At 42.2% G+C, this 15,038-nt stretch overlaps 2 protein-coding genes across 11 annotated transcripts in view; one reads left to right on the top strand and one right to left on the bottom strand.

Annotated features, from left to right (window-relative positions):
* Nucleotides 1-2,234, bottom strand: part of C1GALT1 (core 1 synthase, glycoprotein-N-acetylgalactosamine 3-beta-galactosyltransferase 1) — a 53,336-nt gene extending 51,102 nt beyond the window's left edge. The window contains exons 1-2 of one of the 3 annotated variants that reach the window (XM_069587500.1): nt 1,905-2,200; nt 1,354-1,630 (exon numbers count right to left, since the gene is read on the bottom strand). Coding sequence is in view for 2 of the 3 variants with exons in the window: in XM_069587497.1 (XP_069443598.1) it covers nt 1,354-1,448; nt 1,905-2,191 (382 nt within the window). In the remaining variant the exon portion in view is untranslated. Of the gene's footprint in view, nt 1-1,353; nt 1,631-1,904 lie in introns of all 3 variants that reach the window. The other 2 variants (XM_069587497.1, XM_069587498.1) reach the window with 2 other exon arrangements.
* The window catches only part of ASNS (asparagine synthetase (glutamine-hydrolyzing)), a 151,353-nt gene continuing 138,147 nt past the window's right edge, over nt 1,833-15,038 (top strand). For all 8 annotated transcript variants that reach the window (XM_069587489.1, XM_069587485.1, XM_069587492.1 and 5 more), the window contains exons 1-2: nt 1,833-2,657; nt 3,235-3,307. The gene's annotated coding sequence lies outside the window, so the exon portion shown is untranslated. The remainder of the gene's footprint in view (nt 2,658-3,234; nt 3,308-15,038) is intronic.

Here is a 15,038-nt window from a genome sequence, read left to right as displayed (position 1 = left end):
TCAGCATCAAGTTGTCCATTTTCCATTTAATATTTGTTTATAGGTGTACTGTCACAAGAATTCCAATCAATGATTTCTCCAGACTGAGACTCTAAAATCACCATGGTCCATAGAGTGTATAAGTTGTATAATCAATTTTTATGTTAGTGAGCACAAGTCAATACACAAACAGTAGTACTGCATATACCTAAAAGACACACTTTTCTATTTCTATGACTAGGTGATCATTAATTGATATGTACTCCTAAATGACTTTGTGATATTCTAATAATTTCTGGATACTGAATTTACTCAGAAATACAGACTAGTACAATCAATACCCCGCCCCCCCAAAAGCATATGTAAGGGAACATCTATCTTTAAATGGGTACTGCCCAGAAAATATTTTTAAAATGCTGAACCCAAAGTAAAAAGATACAGAAAAACACAAATTTCAGGGAAATTTAAGAGAAACATCTAATAGTTATCCACCGTAACTAAAAAACCACACACTTTTCCTGTGAAGAATTTTAAGTGAGTCATACTTTCCTTACTAAATCACTGTCTCACTTAACATATGGTAAAAAGAGTTAACTGTTTGGTAGCTTGAAACTTTACATTCAATTAAACTGTACATTACTATACACTAAGGCTGGCAAAAAATGAAATAAATACAATTATGATACACAATACTTAGAACACACATCATGTACATAAGGCTCATTTGACATTTATCTGATAAAAGTGTAAAAAGTTAGTTTTACCTCCTAAATACTCAGATTCCCACCCTCTAAACTAACACCAGAATTAAATAACTTGAAGTTACCCAGGCAGAGCTATCTATCAGTGCCCAATTTCTGGTAAATGAACACATTTCTGTCTGTTTCACATTGGCCTAATTACTCACTCTATTGCATTAAAGTTCTAACTTTTTAACTAAGCTTTAAAACCAGGATGAAACAAATTCATGGTTAGGATCATAGGGTTCAATCTGAAAAGCTCTAAAACGATATACCACAATAACTACAAGGCACTGAGAGAATCAGATTATAAATCCAGTCAACTTTTCCAAGGCCTGTGATGTTTAAATTCCAGTCTTTTGAAAATAATAATAAAGAGAGAGGGTAAGTGCTGGGCAAGAATAAATCCCCACATCCACATTTCGTTCATTTTCTGAGCAGGCAATGTATCCAAATTCAAAGCTGTAAAGTCAATTTGTCAGCATCTACTAATCCCATCGCACCTGGCGGGAGAGGAAGGCGGGAAGGAAAAAACTCGTCCCGCGTCCTTCACGGAGCAATGCCCCAACACACCTGCCTAGCTTATTCTGTCAGGGGCAGGGGAATTTAAAAAGAACAAATCAGCCAGACAAACCTGATGATCCAGAGAGCTCAGAGGAAGTCCCCCAGCACTTGCGCAAGGCTCCGGCTCGCTGGGCGCTGGCGCGACGCGGCAGCCCGGCGGCTCTCCTGGAAGGTGCCCACACCTGAGCGCCCGCAGCTCCGCGGGGGGAGGGCCCGGCGGGGCAGGACCGCTAAGTGGTCCAGCCGCGCGGTCCGGAGCGCAGCCCGCGCCTCACCGTCGCCACCCGACGGCAGGCGGCGCGCGAAGAGGCGAGGGGCACCAGAGAGCGAAAGGGAAGGACCTGCGACTAACAGGAGGTTACATGTCAACAAAATAGCGGCCCGGCGGGCAGGCGGCCCCACTGGCAGTTCGCGGAGACGCCGGGAGCAGGAAGTGCCCCGCGCGCCCCTCAGGAGCCCGCACGTCCCCAGACCCGGCAGCGACTCCGAGACACCTGTTTGGCGGCGCCAGGGGTGGGGTTCCACCCTCCACGCTCCCCCCACATTCACTCTCCCAGAGGGAAGGGCGAGGGGACCCGAGACCTTGGACCCACAGCCTGAGGGCGCCTCCGCCGGCCGTACCTGACATCAGCCTCGGCTCCCTCTCGCCCCTCCAGGGGGGCGGAGAGGGCGACGACACGAGACCGGCGACCTTCGCTCTGCTCGGCAGCCGCAGAAGTGGCTCGTGGCTGCTGGCCGGGGCCGCCCGCTGCCGCCCAGATTATTCCCCGGCAGCGGCGGCGGCGGCGGCCGAGGCGGGCCCAGCGCGCGCTCCCGCCCGCTCGCTCCGCCCCTCCCCGCAGCGCGTTCCGGCCGCGGGCCGCCGACGGCGCAGCCGCCACCCAGGGGTCTCCTAGCGCTGACGTCATCGCCGCCGCACCAGCCCCAGGGAAGGGCGGAGCGAGAGGGGGCAGGGTGGGGCGGGGCTACGGCGACGTGCGGGCGCGGGGATTGGCGGCCGAGAGCACGCCCCGCCCTTGTGCGAAGGGGTCTGGGAAGTCGGATCTTCTATGAGGGGTAGTCACAGCCCGCTTGCGGCACCTCGGTGGCGGCCTCCACCTTCCTCGCGTTGCTGAAGGGTCTTGCACTAGCTTCCGGACCTTGAGAGGGCCCAAAGCAGTGAAACATCAGGGACCAGGGCTGCAAATACCCTTGGGACCTTTGTCCAAGAGACAGGCTCTTCCCTTTCAGGAGTCTTATGGCCTCTAGCCTGCTTTTAAACTGTTCTTTTTACCCCTGTTATCCCCTCCTCCCGACTCTCAACTCAGTACCTCTCTGGCCTTAAGGAGAGGAAACACGCAAGATGAGGTACGCAAACGAGTGTTGGATAACCAGGTATGTGAATGAGCAGGGGCTGAGAACCCAATTAATGCTACCACAAAGCCTCCTGAAGGCACACATGGTCTTTGGTTCTGTGATAACTTCTCCACTGCCAGGCAGTGGCCCGAAGTTTCTTCGGAGCTCTCCAAAACCTCACCGTCTCACCTTTAGTTGGCAAAGTTGTATCAGAAAACTGTTTTGGGATTAGAGAGCGAGGAGCCCTCGAGCGATTGAGGCAGTCCCACAGCAGTCAGGAGGTGGGATCAAGTCTGACTTTACTGGTGGTATCTAACAAAGCCTAGTTTGAGGGTGAGAAAACTACCCTGCTTCCTAGGCAGTTCTTAAGTGCCTTGGCCTCTGGGCTGGAATCTTGATTCCCGCCACCTATTAGCTGTGTAACCTTGGCAAGTTGGTTACCACGCTGGAGAGGAATAATAAACAATGTAACTAAAGTATTGTTGTTGTTTCCTTTTATGTGTCTAGATTCAGCTTTAGTGTAGTTTACCAGGATATATCATTAATAAATCCGAAAGAATCTTTGGGAAGAACTTTAAAACATCTAGATTCTTATCCAAACCTGTCATTTTTTCAGATGAGAAACTGAGGTCAGAAAGATAAACTGAGAAGCCTGTTTTGGAAGAGAAGTGCAAGTATGTGATATCCAGGTTAGTGCTCTGTTGGATCCTCACCTCCATCTGTTCTCTCTCCCCCAACCTGTATATAATTATTGATCAGCCTCACCCTCTTTGTCTTCCACAGCCACTGTGAGACAGGGAAAAGAGACCCTTCGAGGTCAAAGTGTACCAAATAGAAAGCAAAATAAAACAAAATGCTTCAGGATTCTTATTTTAATTTTATTAAAATTTATAAGGAATAAGAAATAATCTTTTTCCAGTGAGCAAATATAGGAAACCCTTCCAAGGGTAAGCTCAGCTACAGCATGTCTAAGATAATTTTCTTAGTGGCAAGAGGTATGTTGATAGAACTACCACGTCAAATCAGGCCCCTCCTACCCTTCTAGGTATTATTGGAAATAGCTATTATTTTCATGAAAGCAACGTACACTTATTGAAACAAATATAAAAAATTTCCAAATGTCATAATTCAGAGAGAACAATTTTTTAAAATTCATGTTATGTTCCAGACATCTCTAAGAATAAAAACATATAAAGGTATAGAAATACAATGTATGATAAACTGGATTTTATCATGTACACAGTTCTTTTTTCATGAACAATATATCGTGAATAACATCATTTTTAAAAGTTGCCTAGTGTGAAGTGGACGTACCATTGTTTATCTAACCGGTATTCTATTGGTTCATTTCTGTTTTTTTCCCCAAATGCTTACTATTTTAAACAACTCTGTGATGAGTTTCTTAATGCATGTACGTTTGCACAACTGTACCGCTGTCTTCTTGAATAAATTCCTTGAAGTGACATTAAGTCAGCCAATTTTTCTTCATTATTAACTAGAAAAAAAGAAAGCTGTGGTTACTTTGAAAAATATGATTTACATGTGAGATGCAAAATGACCAGATTCTCCCATTTGAAACACAGATTAACCTTGAACAGTGTGTTTGTCTCTCTGGAGTGTGTTTCAGGAATGTGTGTCCAAGCGCCTTGGAGCAAAGTGATAGACACTGATAGCTGATTAAACCAAAATCCCTTCTCTATTACTTGGAGAACTCTGACTTTTTTTCGGGGCGACTGTGTCCAGTTAAAAATACTTGTTTACTCAGGCTCCTATAAGCCATGGTTTCCCATGTGACCTATCAATAGAATGAAAGTAGATGTTACTCATAGAGGCTCAAAGTTTTATGGAAGAAACTTTCTGTTAGCCATTGGACCTATACCTGTCCTTTATCTTACCTGGAACAGTGATATGATGCTAGATGTGGAGCAGCCCTGTTTCAACCACAGTAACAAAATAGTAGCATAGCCAAAGGGACTGGCTTGTGATTGCTTTGAAGGGTCAGCTTATCAGCCCTGGTCTGCTCACTTCTGGGTTTATTGTTATATAAAGGGGTTTGTTGTTATATGAAGGAAAATAAATCCATTTTCTTTAAGGTTTTTGTTGTTTTTTGTTATAAGCACTGAATAAAATTCCTAATTGGCATAAAAAGATAGGAAAAATCATTATTTATTTAGCGCTCTAGGTAGAATTTTTTAATAAACAGGGTAAGATGAAAATGGGAACAAAAAATGGAAACAAGCAACAGCAAAAAACCACTCTCTAATAAACTTAGTTTTCCTTTAAATATCCAAATATTACAATTAGATTAACAACTCTTTAGTAATAATTAGGTTAAATTCTATAAATTATATTTATATAATAATGTATAGATTAAATGGACTTCCTTGGTGGCTCAGACGGTAAAAGCATCTGCCTACAATGTGGGAGACCTGGATTCGATCCCTAGGTCGGGAAGATCCTCTGGAGAAGGAAATGGCACCCCACTCCTGTACTTTTGCCTGGAAAGTCCCATGGACGGAGGATCGTGGTAGGCTACAGTCCATGGGGTCGCAGAGAGTTGGATGTGATTGAGCAACTAAACTTCTAAAACTATAAATTATTTAGAATTTAATATAAATTGAATTTATAAATTAAATTAAAACTACTGGTATAGTAGTTTTAAAATATGTTCACAAGTTCTTTGATACTTCTTCTTTCAAAAATTGAGCTTAATTCCCCTCACCTAGAATTTGGACTGAACTTAGTGACTTGTTCTCATAAAGAGAATGTAGAAACGTTGTGATGTGACTTCTAAGTGGAGACTATATATGTGCCAGCTTTCTGCTTGCTCTCTCTGGGATTGCTCACTGGGGAAAGGTAATTGTCATGTCGTAAGGACACTCAGCAACTTAGAGAGAGGCCCATGTTGTGAATAACTAAGGCCAGCAGTCAGTGAGGAACTGAGAGCTCCTGAAAACAGCCACGTGAGTGAATTTGGAAGCAGATCCTTCAGCCTAGCCAAGCCTTCAGATAACTGCATCCCTTGTCAGTATCTTTGTTGTACCCGAAGAGAGTCCATGAGCCAGAATCACTCAGTTTAGCCACTCCCAAATTCAAGTCTGCAGGAACTGTAAAATAATAAATCTTTGTTGTGATAAGCCATGTGCAGCAAAAGTAACTCCTAAAAAGCTGGATATAGTGGAGCCTACCTAGCACAATCTAGGTATTTGATTATTTGTTGTTTCGAATGAGTAAACAACTGAATGAAATACAATATAGTATCTTTTTCACTTAAAGGGTAACATACCATGCTTGTATTATTTTTGACCCCTGACACCTGTATTGTGTAAGGTTTTTCTGACATGATCATAGGGAGATGAGTTGTGAATCTTATTGAAATCTGAACAATGACAGTCCTGGAGGAAACATATAATGAATAGTGAAGTGGAACCCTTGAGATGTGAATGATGTTCTCGTTTTTTTTTTTTTTTTACTTTTATTTGCATTTATTTTTTGCAGCATTTGTTCCTGGGCCGTAAGTTTTTGTTTCTTTACTTTCTTCTGGGATATCTTTTTCTTCTGTGCAACCTTCTCTTCTGGTTTAGGAACAATCTGTTCTTTTTCAGTAAGGATCTCAATTTTATCAGTAATTAGCTGAGTAGCAAGTTATCAAAGCCCTCTAAATCTCAATTTTCCCTATTGCTAAATTGGAGAAAGTAATTCTGACTGTCCTCAAAAGGTAGTCAGTGGGATTATATGTGACGGGGATTATATCATTCTTTTAATTACATTAGATTCATAAGTTAAATATTTTAGGAGTGTGTACCATGAAAACTTTTCTTTTAAGAAGTGATAACAAATAACTAATTTTACTGATGGCTCAGATGGTAAAGAATCCACCTGCAATGCAGGAGATGGCATTTCAATCTCTGGGTCAGGAAGATCCCTGGAGAAGGGAATGACTACCCACTCTAGTGTTCTTGCCTGGCAAATTCCATGGACAGAGGAGCCTGGCAGGCTACAGTCCATGGGGTCACAAAGTGTTGGACACAACTGAGTGACTAACACTTTGTAAAATATTAGTATTGTTCATAGTAAGAAGTTAGGATTTAAGAGTATAGCAGGATGGTAAGGTATTATATGTCAGATCTCATTTTATTACCTTGTTGAAATTTTATTGCATGGTAAAAAGAATGCATAATTATGACTGGCTCCTTTCTTTTTTCAAGAATTAATTTGTAATTGTGGCTGGGTGTGTGTCCCTCTTTATGGTTACAGTGGTAGTTAAACATACTTGCTAATAAACATACATTTAACCAATAATTTAGTTTGAGTCTAAGCAAAATTGTACCCAACAGCAAAAAACATAAATAGTAGAAAACATGTCTTTCTCTTTCAGAGAGAAGGCCTTGGGCACAAAAGGGAAAGCATTATATAATGGAACATCAGAGGTAGAGATTATGTAATTACAGACAATGCACAATTTGGTGGTGTGGCTAAGTCCAGAGGTAAATACACGAGGATGAGTAAGACAAGACTTAAGTGTAAGATTCAAGTCTTGATAATGTAATGGGTGAACTGTCCAAACTTCCAGGTTTTGTTGTGTTTTCTGCTATTCAGCTATAACTCTAAATTAGATGAAACTACAGACTCAACTAGATATCAGAGTATTTGTGGTTGTAGATGACCCCAACTACCTACCATCTTTATTAACCTGAGTAGGAAGAAGAACCCAAGAAAAAAGAGACAGAGCTTCCTTCTCTGGAGACAGCATGCTTTTCAATGGAGCTTCTCATTTCGTTAAAAATTCCTGCTAGGATACAGTATTTTCATTCTGTGGAATCCAAGAGAGCATTTTCCAAACAGTTTTTATTCCTTGCAGCTACATGTGCACAAAATCAACCAAGATTTTGAGACAGTTGGAAAGGCTAGTGTTATTTTCTGAATTGACTGACATGTGAAGGAGATAAAGGTGGAGAACAAAGGAGGAGATAAGGAAAAAAGGAAAGTCTAGGAAATACTTTTAACCTCAAGGAAAGAGGACTCAGCATGACTCACAAGTTATTAGCTTGAAAGCAGAGTCTGCCACGTGTACACTGAGGAATCAGAAATAGTCTCAGCTTAGAAGGCTGGGCTCCCTGGGGTTATCCTCTGTTGCGCTAGTTCCCTGGAATAAGCATCAGAATATGCCTTAATTATTTTCCCTGGTGGCTCAACAAAAGCAGAAAACATTTGTTGTAAATGAAGTAGGTGATGCTTTAAAATCCCTAAGCAGTACATTATTTATAAATGTGTTCATTACCTCTGTTAGTGTAAAAAACGGACAAATTTTAGCTATGTAAAGTGGCACAATTTTTTTCTTCTTTCTCTTAAGTTGTATTTAAAGGTTTTTAGATCTAGGAATGGGTTGGATAGATACTTTGTTGGGTTTCTGTCCATCATCCGCTGAGAAGAACTCTCTTCCTTTTCTTCCAAGTCCCATTTAGAGGTTTGGTCTCTCTAACCATGTATATATATATATACTATAGGACCCTTGTCCCTTCTTGATTGGATAGAGTTTGATCCTTGAAGGAATCTGACTCAATCAGATCCTTTCCTCTGAGGATTTGGAATTGGAAGAGAAGTTTTAGTTGCTCTCTACTGAACGCTGAAATTGTAACGCAGACGGGGGCTTGTAACCCAAACATGTGAACCCAAGGTAAGGGGAACCTATTATAGACGGAGAGGGAAATGAAGCAGACTGTCTGAGAAACGACCCTGAGCTTCGGTGCTGTCACAGAGACAGAGAACGGAAGGGAAGAGAGTCATTTTCTAGCTTCTCACAGATTTCCCATGACCTCCATCCCACTAAAGGCCCAATTCCTCTTGAAATCCAAGAATCCCTACATTGTATTCTTACATTAAGTTACACTTTTTTGTTGTTAAGTTAGTTTGAGTGGATAATTTTTCCATTCTTTAAAACACATTTCATCACTTCGTTTAAGAGTGATCTGAATCGTTCTTTTCATTTATAAGTAAAAAGCCTTTTGAAAGCTTTGGCCTGAGGAAAACATAAATCTTTGAAAAGCATTCAAAATTTCAGTCTTTTTTTTTTTTTTAGATTTCAGTCTTTTGAATGAAAAGAGCAAAATGGCAGAGTAGGAAGCTTCCCGCTCCCATTCTTCCACAGAAACATTGAAAACTAAGCAGAAACCATCAGTTTTGTGACCACTCTAGAAAACAGTTGAACGCTTACAGGCACCACATGAGCACTGAATCAAGAAAGAGGCACTTCAAAATAACAGGAAGGTTTTGTAGTGAGTTATTTGTCCTTCCACTACCATCGCCCCTTCATGTGTGTGCATGCACGCAGTCTTGTCCGACTCTTCTTGACCCCGTGGACTGTAGCCCACCAGGCTCCTCTGTCCATGAGGTTTTCCAGGCAAGAGTCCTGGAGTGGGTTGCCATTTCCTCCTCCAGGGGCTCTTCCTGACTCAGGGATCGAACCCGAATCTCTTGCATCTCCTGTACTGTCAGGTGGATTCTTTGCCACTGCACCACCTGGGAATCCCATGGTACAGGTTAAGTGAAGTAATAACGGCGAGACTGTCATCCAGGATGCTAGTACCTTTGTAAGAAAAAGGGACTCCAGAGCTGTCTGTCTGTCTCCTCATCATGTGAGGACACAGTGAGAAGACAGGCTGAATGGACAGGAACCTTGATTTTGGACTTTCCAGCCTCCAGAACTATGAGAAGTTTCTGTTATCTAAGGCATCCAGGCTGTGCTATTTTGTTATAGCAGCCCAAGCAGAGTAATACAGGGAGCAGCCTAAAGGACGATGCTCAGTGTTCACTCAGAACTCAGGAGAAAGCCTGAAAATACTGCAAGCCAAATGAAAAATCTTCAGGCAGAAATTATGGTTGAAACATATAGTAGACTGGCTAAGGCAAAAACTGGGGAGAGTTTCTTTGGGAAATTAGGACATTGAAAAGCAGCTATGGGGACTCCCCTGGTGATCCAGGGGCTAAGGCAGGATCCTCATTCCCAATGCAGGGGGCTCGGGTTGGATCTGTGGTCAGGGAACTAAATCCCACATACCGCAACCAAGATTAAAGATCCTACATGCTGTAACTAAGACCCAGCACAGCCAAATAAATAAAAATAAATATTTTTTTAAACGTTTTAAAAAATAAAAGCAACTTTGTAAATGGGGGAATTTAGAAAACCATGTATGTGCCCAGGATAAGACACATGCTCAAAAAACACTTGAGAGGACCCTCAGCTTTTTCTTGGGCTGATCCTTTGGCACAGTGCAGGCCTGGCAAGTTGAAGATCAGTGCCAATTTGCCAAGACTTGGAGGTTCCCAGCATTCAAAGAAATTTCTATCAAAACATTAGCTGAACACAATCTAAGAAACAGACTTCAATGACCACATTGACAAAAAATATAGTCTTTGCAGTAATAGTTTGGGATCAGCATTGAATAATCTGACTGCTACAGCCTTTCAGCAACCAAAAAGTAGCAAGCCTTGTGAAAAGGAGAGAACCTTACTTCCAAGTACATACTGTGAGTGAATGAAAGTTACTCAGTGTATCCAACTCTTTGCGACCCCCTGAACTGTAGCCTGCCAGGCTCCTCTGACCGTGGAATTCTCCAGGCAGGAATACTGGAGTGGGTAGCCGTTGCCTTCTCCGAGGGATCTTCCCAACCCAGGGATTGAACCCAGCTCTCCTGCATTGCAGGCGGATTCCTTACCCTCTAGCCACCAGGGAAGTCCCAAGTACATACTACAATAGTAAAATTTCCTGTTTTCAGTTTAAAAAAAATCAAAAAGCATACAAAGAAACAGAAAAGTATGGCTATTTCTAAGGAATGAAATAAATTGGTAGACTGAAGGCAGGAGGAGAAGGGAACGACAGAGGATGAGATGGTTGGATGGCATCACCCACTTGATGGACATGAGTTTGAGCAAGCTCTGGGAGTTTGTGACGGACAGGGAAGCCTGGTGTTCTGCAGTCCATGGGGTTGCAAAGGGTCAGACATGACTGAGCGACTGAACTAAACTGATCTCTGAGGAAGTCCAGACATTGAAATTACTGGACAGAGATTTAAAAACCACGGTCCTGAAACATGCTCAAAGAACTAATAGAAAACATAGACAAAGAACTAAAGGGATAAATTGAGTGGAATTACATAAAACTTTTGGCCACCTCATGTGAAGAGTTGACTCATTGTAAAAGACTCTGATGCTGGGAGGGACTGGGGGCAGGAGGAGAAGGGGACGACAGAGGATGAGATGGCTGGATGGCATCACTGACTTGATGGACGTGAGTCTGAGTGAAGTCCAGGAGTTGGTGATGGACAGGGAGGCCTGGCGTGCTGTGATTCATGGGGTCGCAAAGAGTCGGACACGACTGAGCGACTGAACTGAACTGAAGCAGCATAAAAATAGTCAAGTTTCCTAGATGCCTACTTCTATCCCAAATAATCCCAGCAAAGAAGGTCAAAGTCTTTCCAATTTTTATTTTGGTATAATTTCTGATTTTACAAAGTTGCAAGAGTAGTACAAAGAATCCTCATACAACTTTTCCCTTGATTATTGTTTTAAAATTTTAACCACTCACGTGAAATGTTTTCTTATTTTTCTTCCTCCAAAATTTAGGCTAATAGTGGCTTAACGTAAATACTAAACTTGATATGGTAATAAATATAACAATAATAACAATTCTAAAAATTAGTTGCTGAACCTGATACATGCCAGACAACAAGTGTTGAACTTGCACCCTCACATACTCATAACCCTATAACTCAGGCACTATTATTATGTTAATTTAATAGATGAAGATACTGAGACATAGGGAGTTTTAGGATCTTGCCCAAGGTCACAAATAAAAGTCTTCTGGTGTTGAATGCAAATGAAACCATTCAGATTCCTCGACCCTACCTACATTTTGCCTAGTTTTTAACGCTGATCTTTTAAATGAGGTGTCAGCAAACTGTAGCCTTTTGACTAAATCCAGCCCATAGAAGATCTTTATTTGGTCCCAGATCTGCTTATACAAGGGTTGCCCATCCTCTTACACAGATGAGTAGGCACAGCCTGGTCTCTCTATCCTAACCCGGCTGCTGTGTTTCAGATATCTGGTCATTTTTTTCTAACTGATTACTGTGATTTCTTGTCCTGCTCACAGAAAAGCAGCAGCCTAACTAAGTTGTAACTTCTTAGACACTGTTTGGCCCTTCTAGTGAATGTCTCTGGTCTAAAGGAAATACCTAAGTGCCCAATGAAGTTGACAGGCAAGGTTAATCCTCACCAAGCTGGGGCATTCCCGGGGCATTTTATGGTGACCCACTCTAGGTGTCTTAAGTAATAAAAGCAACACTGTGCATGTGATCAGAGGCAGCACACCTGAGGTGGGCAAAGTGTGCGTTGCTCTGGTCTTCCTTCAGGACGGAAAGGATTATTCCCCCAGCTATTTGGAGTGCTGCCAACAGACAGCCATCAGGTGTCAGCCCTCTCAGAGAATTGCCTCAGATGCAGCTACCTGCCTCAAGTCAAGATCATGCCTTCTTTCAGGGCACCCACATCCAGTGACTGATTAGCACAGGCGTATAGAAACCCAGCCTCCCAACCTCAACAAATAATGTTGTCTAGAGCCATTCTGTCATCAGAGTTCCCCGCCGGATGGACTAAGGCCTCTGTTAAGACTGCGTCATGGTATAGTTTCTCCTTCTGTCCAGTCTTCTTTTTCTTCCATTTCACAGGCACTGACCTCAAAAGCACTCTTTTCTGATAAGCTATGTATGTTCTCATTACTAGGGAACTCAGCCTATGACGAAACCTAAAGCAAGAGGAGAGCTTTTTCTCAACCCTCTAGAAATCCAAGCTTCTTTTTAAATGTCTCTGGTCCATAGATAATACAATTGTGAGTGACTTCTGTTTACCTGGAGTCACCTCTTCAAGCATTAACCTTGGCGCTCCACATGAGAAATGAGGAGAAATAGATCCAACGAGCCAGTGCTGTCGGTTATCACAGATGAACCCATAATCATTTCACCATGCTGTTCAGTGTGATTTGGACAATTACTGAAGCTTTTGGGTTGTTTATATTTAATCAGAGGTAGAATTCTGAAATACTTTCAGTATGCCAGGCTTCTTTATAACTGTCTTTGCCTTAGGGTAAACATCAAGGTATTTGCATACATCTTTTTTTTGGGGGGGTGGGTATAGTTGATTTTCAATGTTGTATTAATTCAGGTGTACCGAGAAATAAATCTGTTATACATAACACACTCTAGTATTCTGGTCTGGGAAATCCCGTGGGCAGAGGAGCTTGGTGATCTGCAGTCCATGGGGTCACAAGAGTCAGACATGACTTAGCAACTAAACCACCATCACTATATATACACACACACATATATATATATGTTTAATACATATATATACTCTTCCCATAGAGACCATTAAAGCGTATTGAATTCCCTGTGCTACACAATAGGTCCTTATTACCTATTTCATAGATATTAATAGTAGCGTATGTCAGTCCCAATCTTCCAATTTAACCTCCCCATATCCCCCAGTAACCATAAGTTCATTTTCTTCATCTGTGACTCTATTTCTGTTTTGTAGCTAAGTTCATTTGTAGCCTCTTTTTAAATTCTACATGTACGTGATATCATATGATATTTGTCTTTCTCTGACTTCACTCAGTATGACAGTATGACGGTCTCTAGGTTCATCCATGTTGCTGCAAATGGCATTATTTCTTTTTTTATGGAGGAGCACTGTTCCATTGTGTATTTGTTCTGCATCTTCTTTAGCCATTCCTGTCAGTAGACATTAAGGTTGCTTCCGTGCCCCGACTGTTGTGAATAGTGCTTCAGTGAGAATAGGAGATTGTGCACATCTTTTAAGGAAACTTGAAAAATCACATATTAGAGTAAGTATGGAAAGTATTCATGTTTTCCTATTTTTCTGGTATCTTTTAAAAAATGTTTCCTTGGTAATACAACCTGATAGATACTGAGTGCTAAATTGCTCAGTTGTGTCAGACTCTGAGACCCTATGGACTGTAGCCCACCAGGCTCCTTGTCCATGGGATTCTCCAGGCAAGAATACTGGAGTGGGTTGCCATGCTCTCTTCCAGGGGATCTTCCTGACCCACAGATTGAACCTGCATCTCTTATGCCTACTGCATTGACAAGTGGGTTCTTTACCACTAGTGCTACCTGGGAAGCCCCATGATAGATACTGGAGATTAGGTAAAAGGTGCTTTAATCCTGGCTATGAGACTTAACAGCTGCTTTCTGAGCCTCATGATCCTCCACTGTAAAAGGGAAACAATGATGCCCATTTTTTAGAGTTCAGTTCAGTTCAGTCACTCAGTCGTGTGTGACTCTTTGTGACCCCATGAATCGCAGCACGCCAGGCCTCCCTGTCCATCACCATCTCCCGGAGTTCACTCAGATTCACATCCATCGAGTCCGTGATGCCATCCAGCCATCTCATCCTCTGTCGTCCCCTTCTCCTCCTGCCCACAATCCCTCCCAGCATCAGAATCTTTTCCAATGAGTCAACTCTTGGCATGAGGTGGCCAAAGTACTGGCGTTTCAGCTTCAGCATCCTTCCTTCCAAAGAAATCCCAGGGCTGATCTCCTTCAGAATGGACTGGTTGGATTTCCTTGCAGTCCAAGGGACTCTCAAGAGTCTTCTCCAACACCACAGTTCAAAAGCATCAATTCTTTGGCACTCAGCCTTCTTCACAGTCCAACTCTCACATCCATACATGGCCACAGGAAAAACCATAGCCTTGACTAGACAGACCTTAGTCGACAAAGTAATGTCTCTGCTTTTGAATATGCTATCTAGGTTGGTCATAACTTTTCTTCCAAGGAGTAAGTGTCTTTTAATTTCATGACTGCCATCACCATCTGCAGTGATTTTGGAGCCCCCCAAAATAAAGTCTGACACTGTTTCCACTGTTTCCCCATCTATTTCCCATGAAGTGATGGGACTGGATGCCATGATCTTCGTTTTCTGAATGTTGAGCTTTAAGCCAACTTTTTCACTCTCCTCTTTCACTTTCATCAAGAGGCTTTTTAGTTCCTCTACACTTTCTGCCATATGGGTGGTGTCATCTGCATATCTGAGGTTATTGATATTTCTCCTGGCAATCTTGATTCCAGCTTGTTCTTCTGGATGACAATGTACAGCCTTGAGGTACTCCTTTTCCTATTTGGAACCAATCTGTTGTTCCATGTCCAGTTCTAACTGTTGCTTCCTGACGTGTTGGTTAAGTGAGAGGATATTTGCAAAGGGCCTGCAATATTCAAGTACTCAATAAATGCTAGCTATTTTTATAAAAAAGTATAATCATGATGATAAGTGGACTGGCCAAAGGTTTTTGAAAGGAAATATCTTTTCAACAAATACTGTAGTTTATTGCTACATATTTTCTTA

The sequence above is a fragment of the Ovis canadensis genome, chromosome 4 (assembly GCF_042477335.2).
Source record: "Ovis canadensis isolate MfBH-ARS-UI-01 breed Bighorn chromosome 4, ARS-UI_OviCan_v2, whole genome shotgun sequence".
Classification (NCBI taxonomy): domain Eukaryota; kingdom Metazoa; phylum Chordata; class Mammalia; order Artiodactyla; family Bovidae; genus Ovis; species Ovis canadensis.
This window is presented reverse-complemented; position numbering and strand designations above follow the sequence as displayed.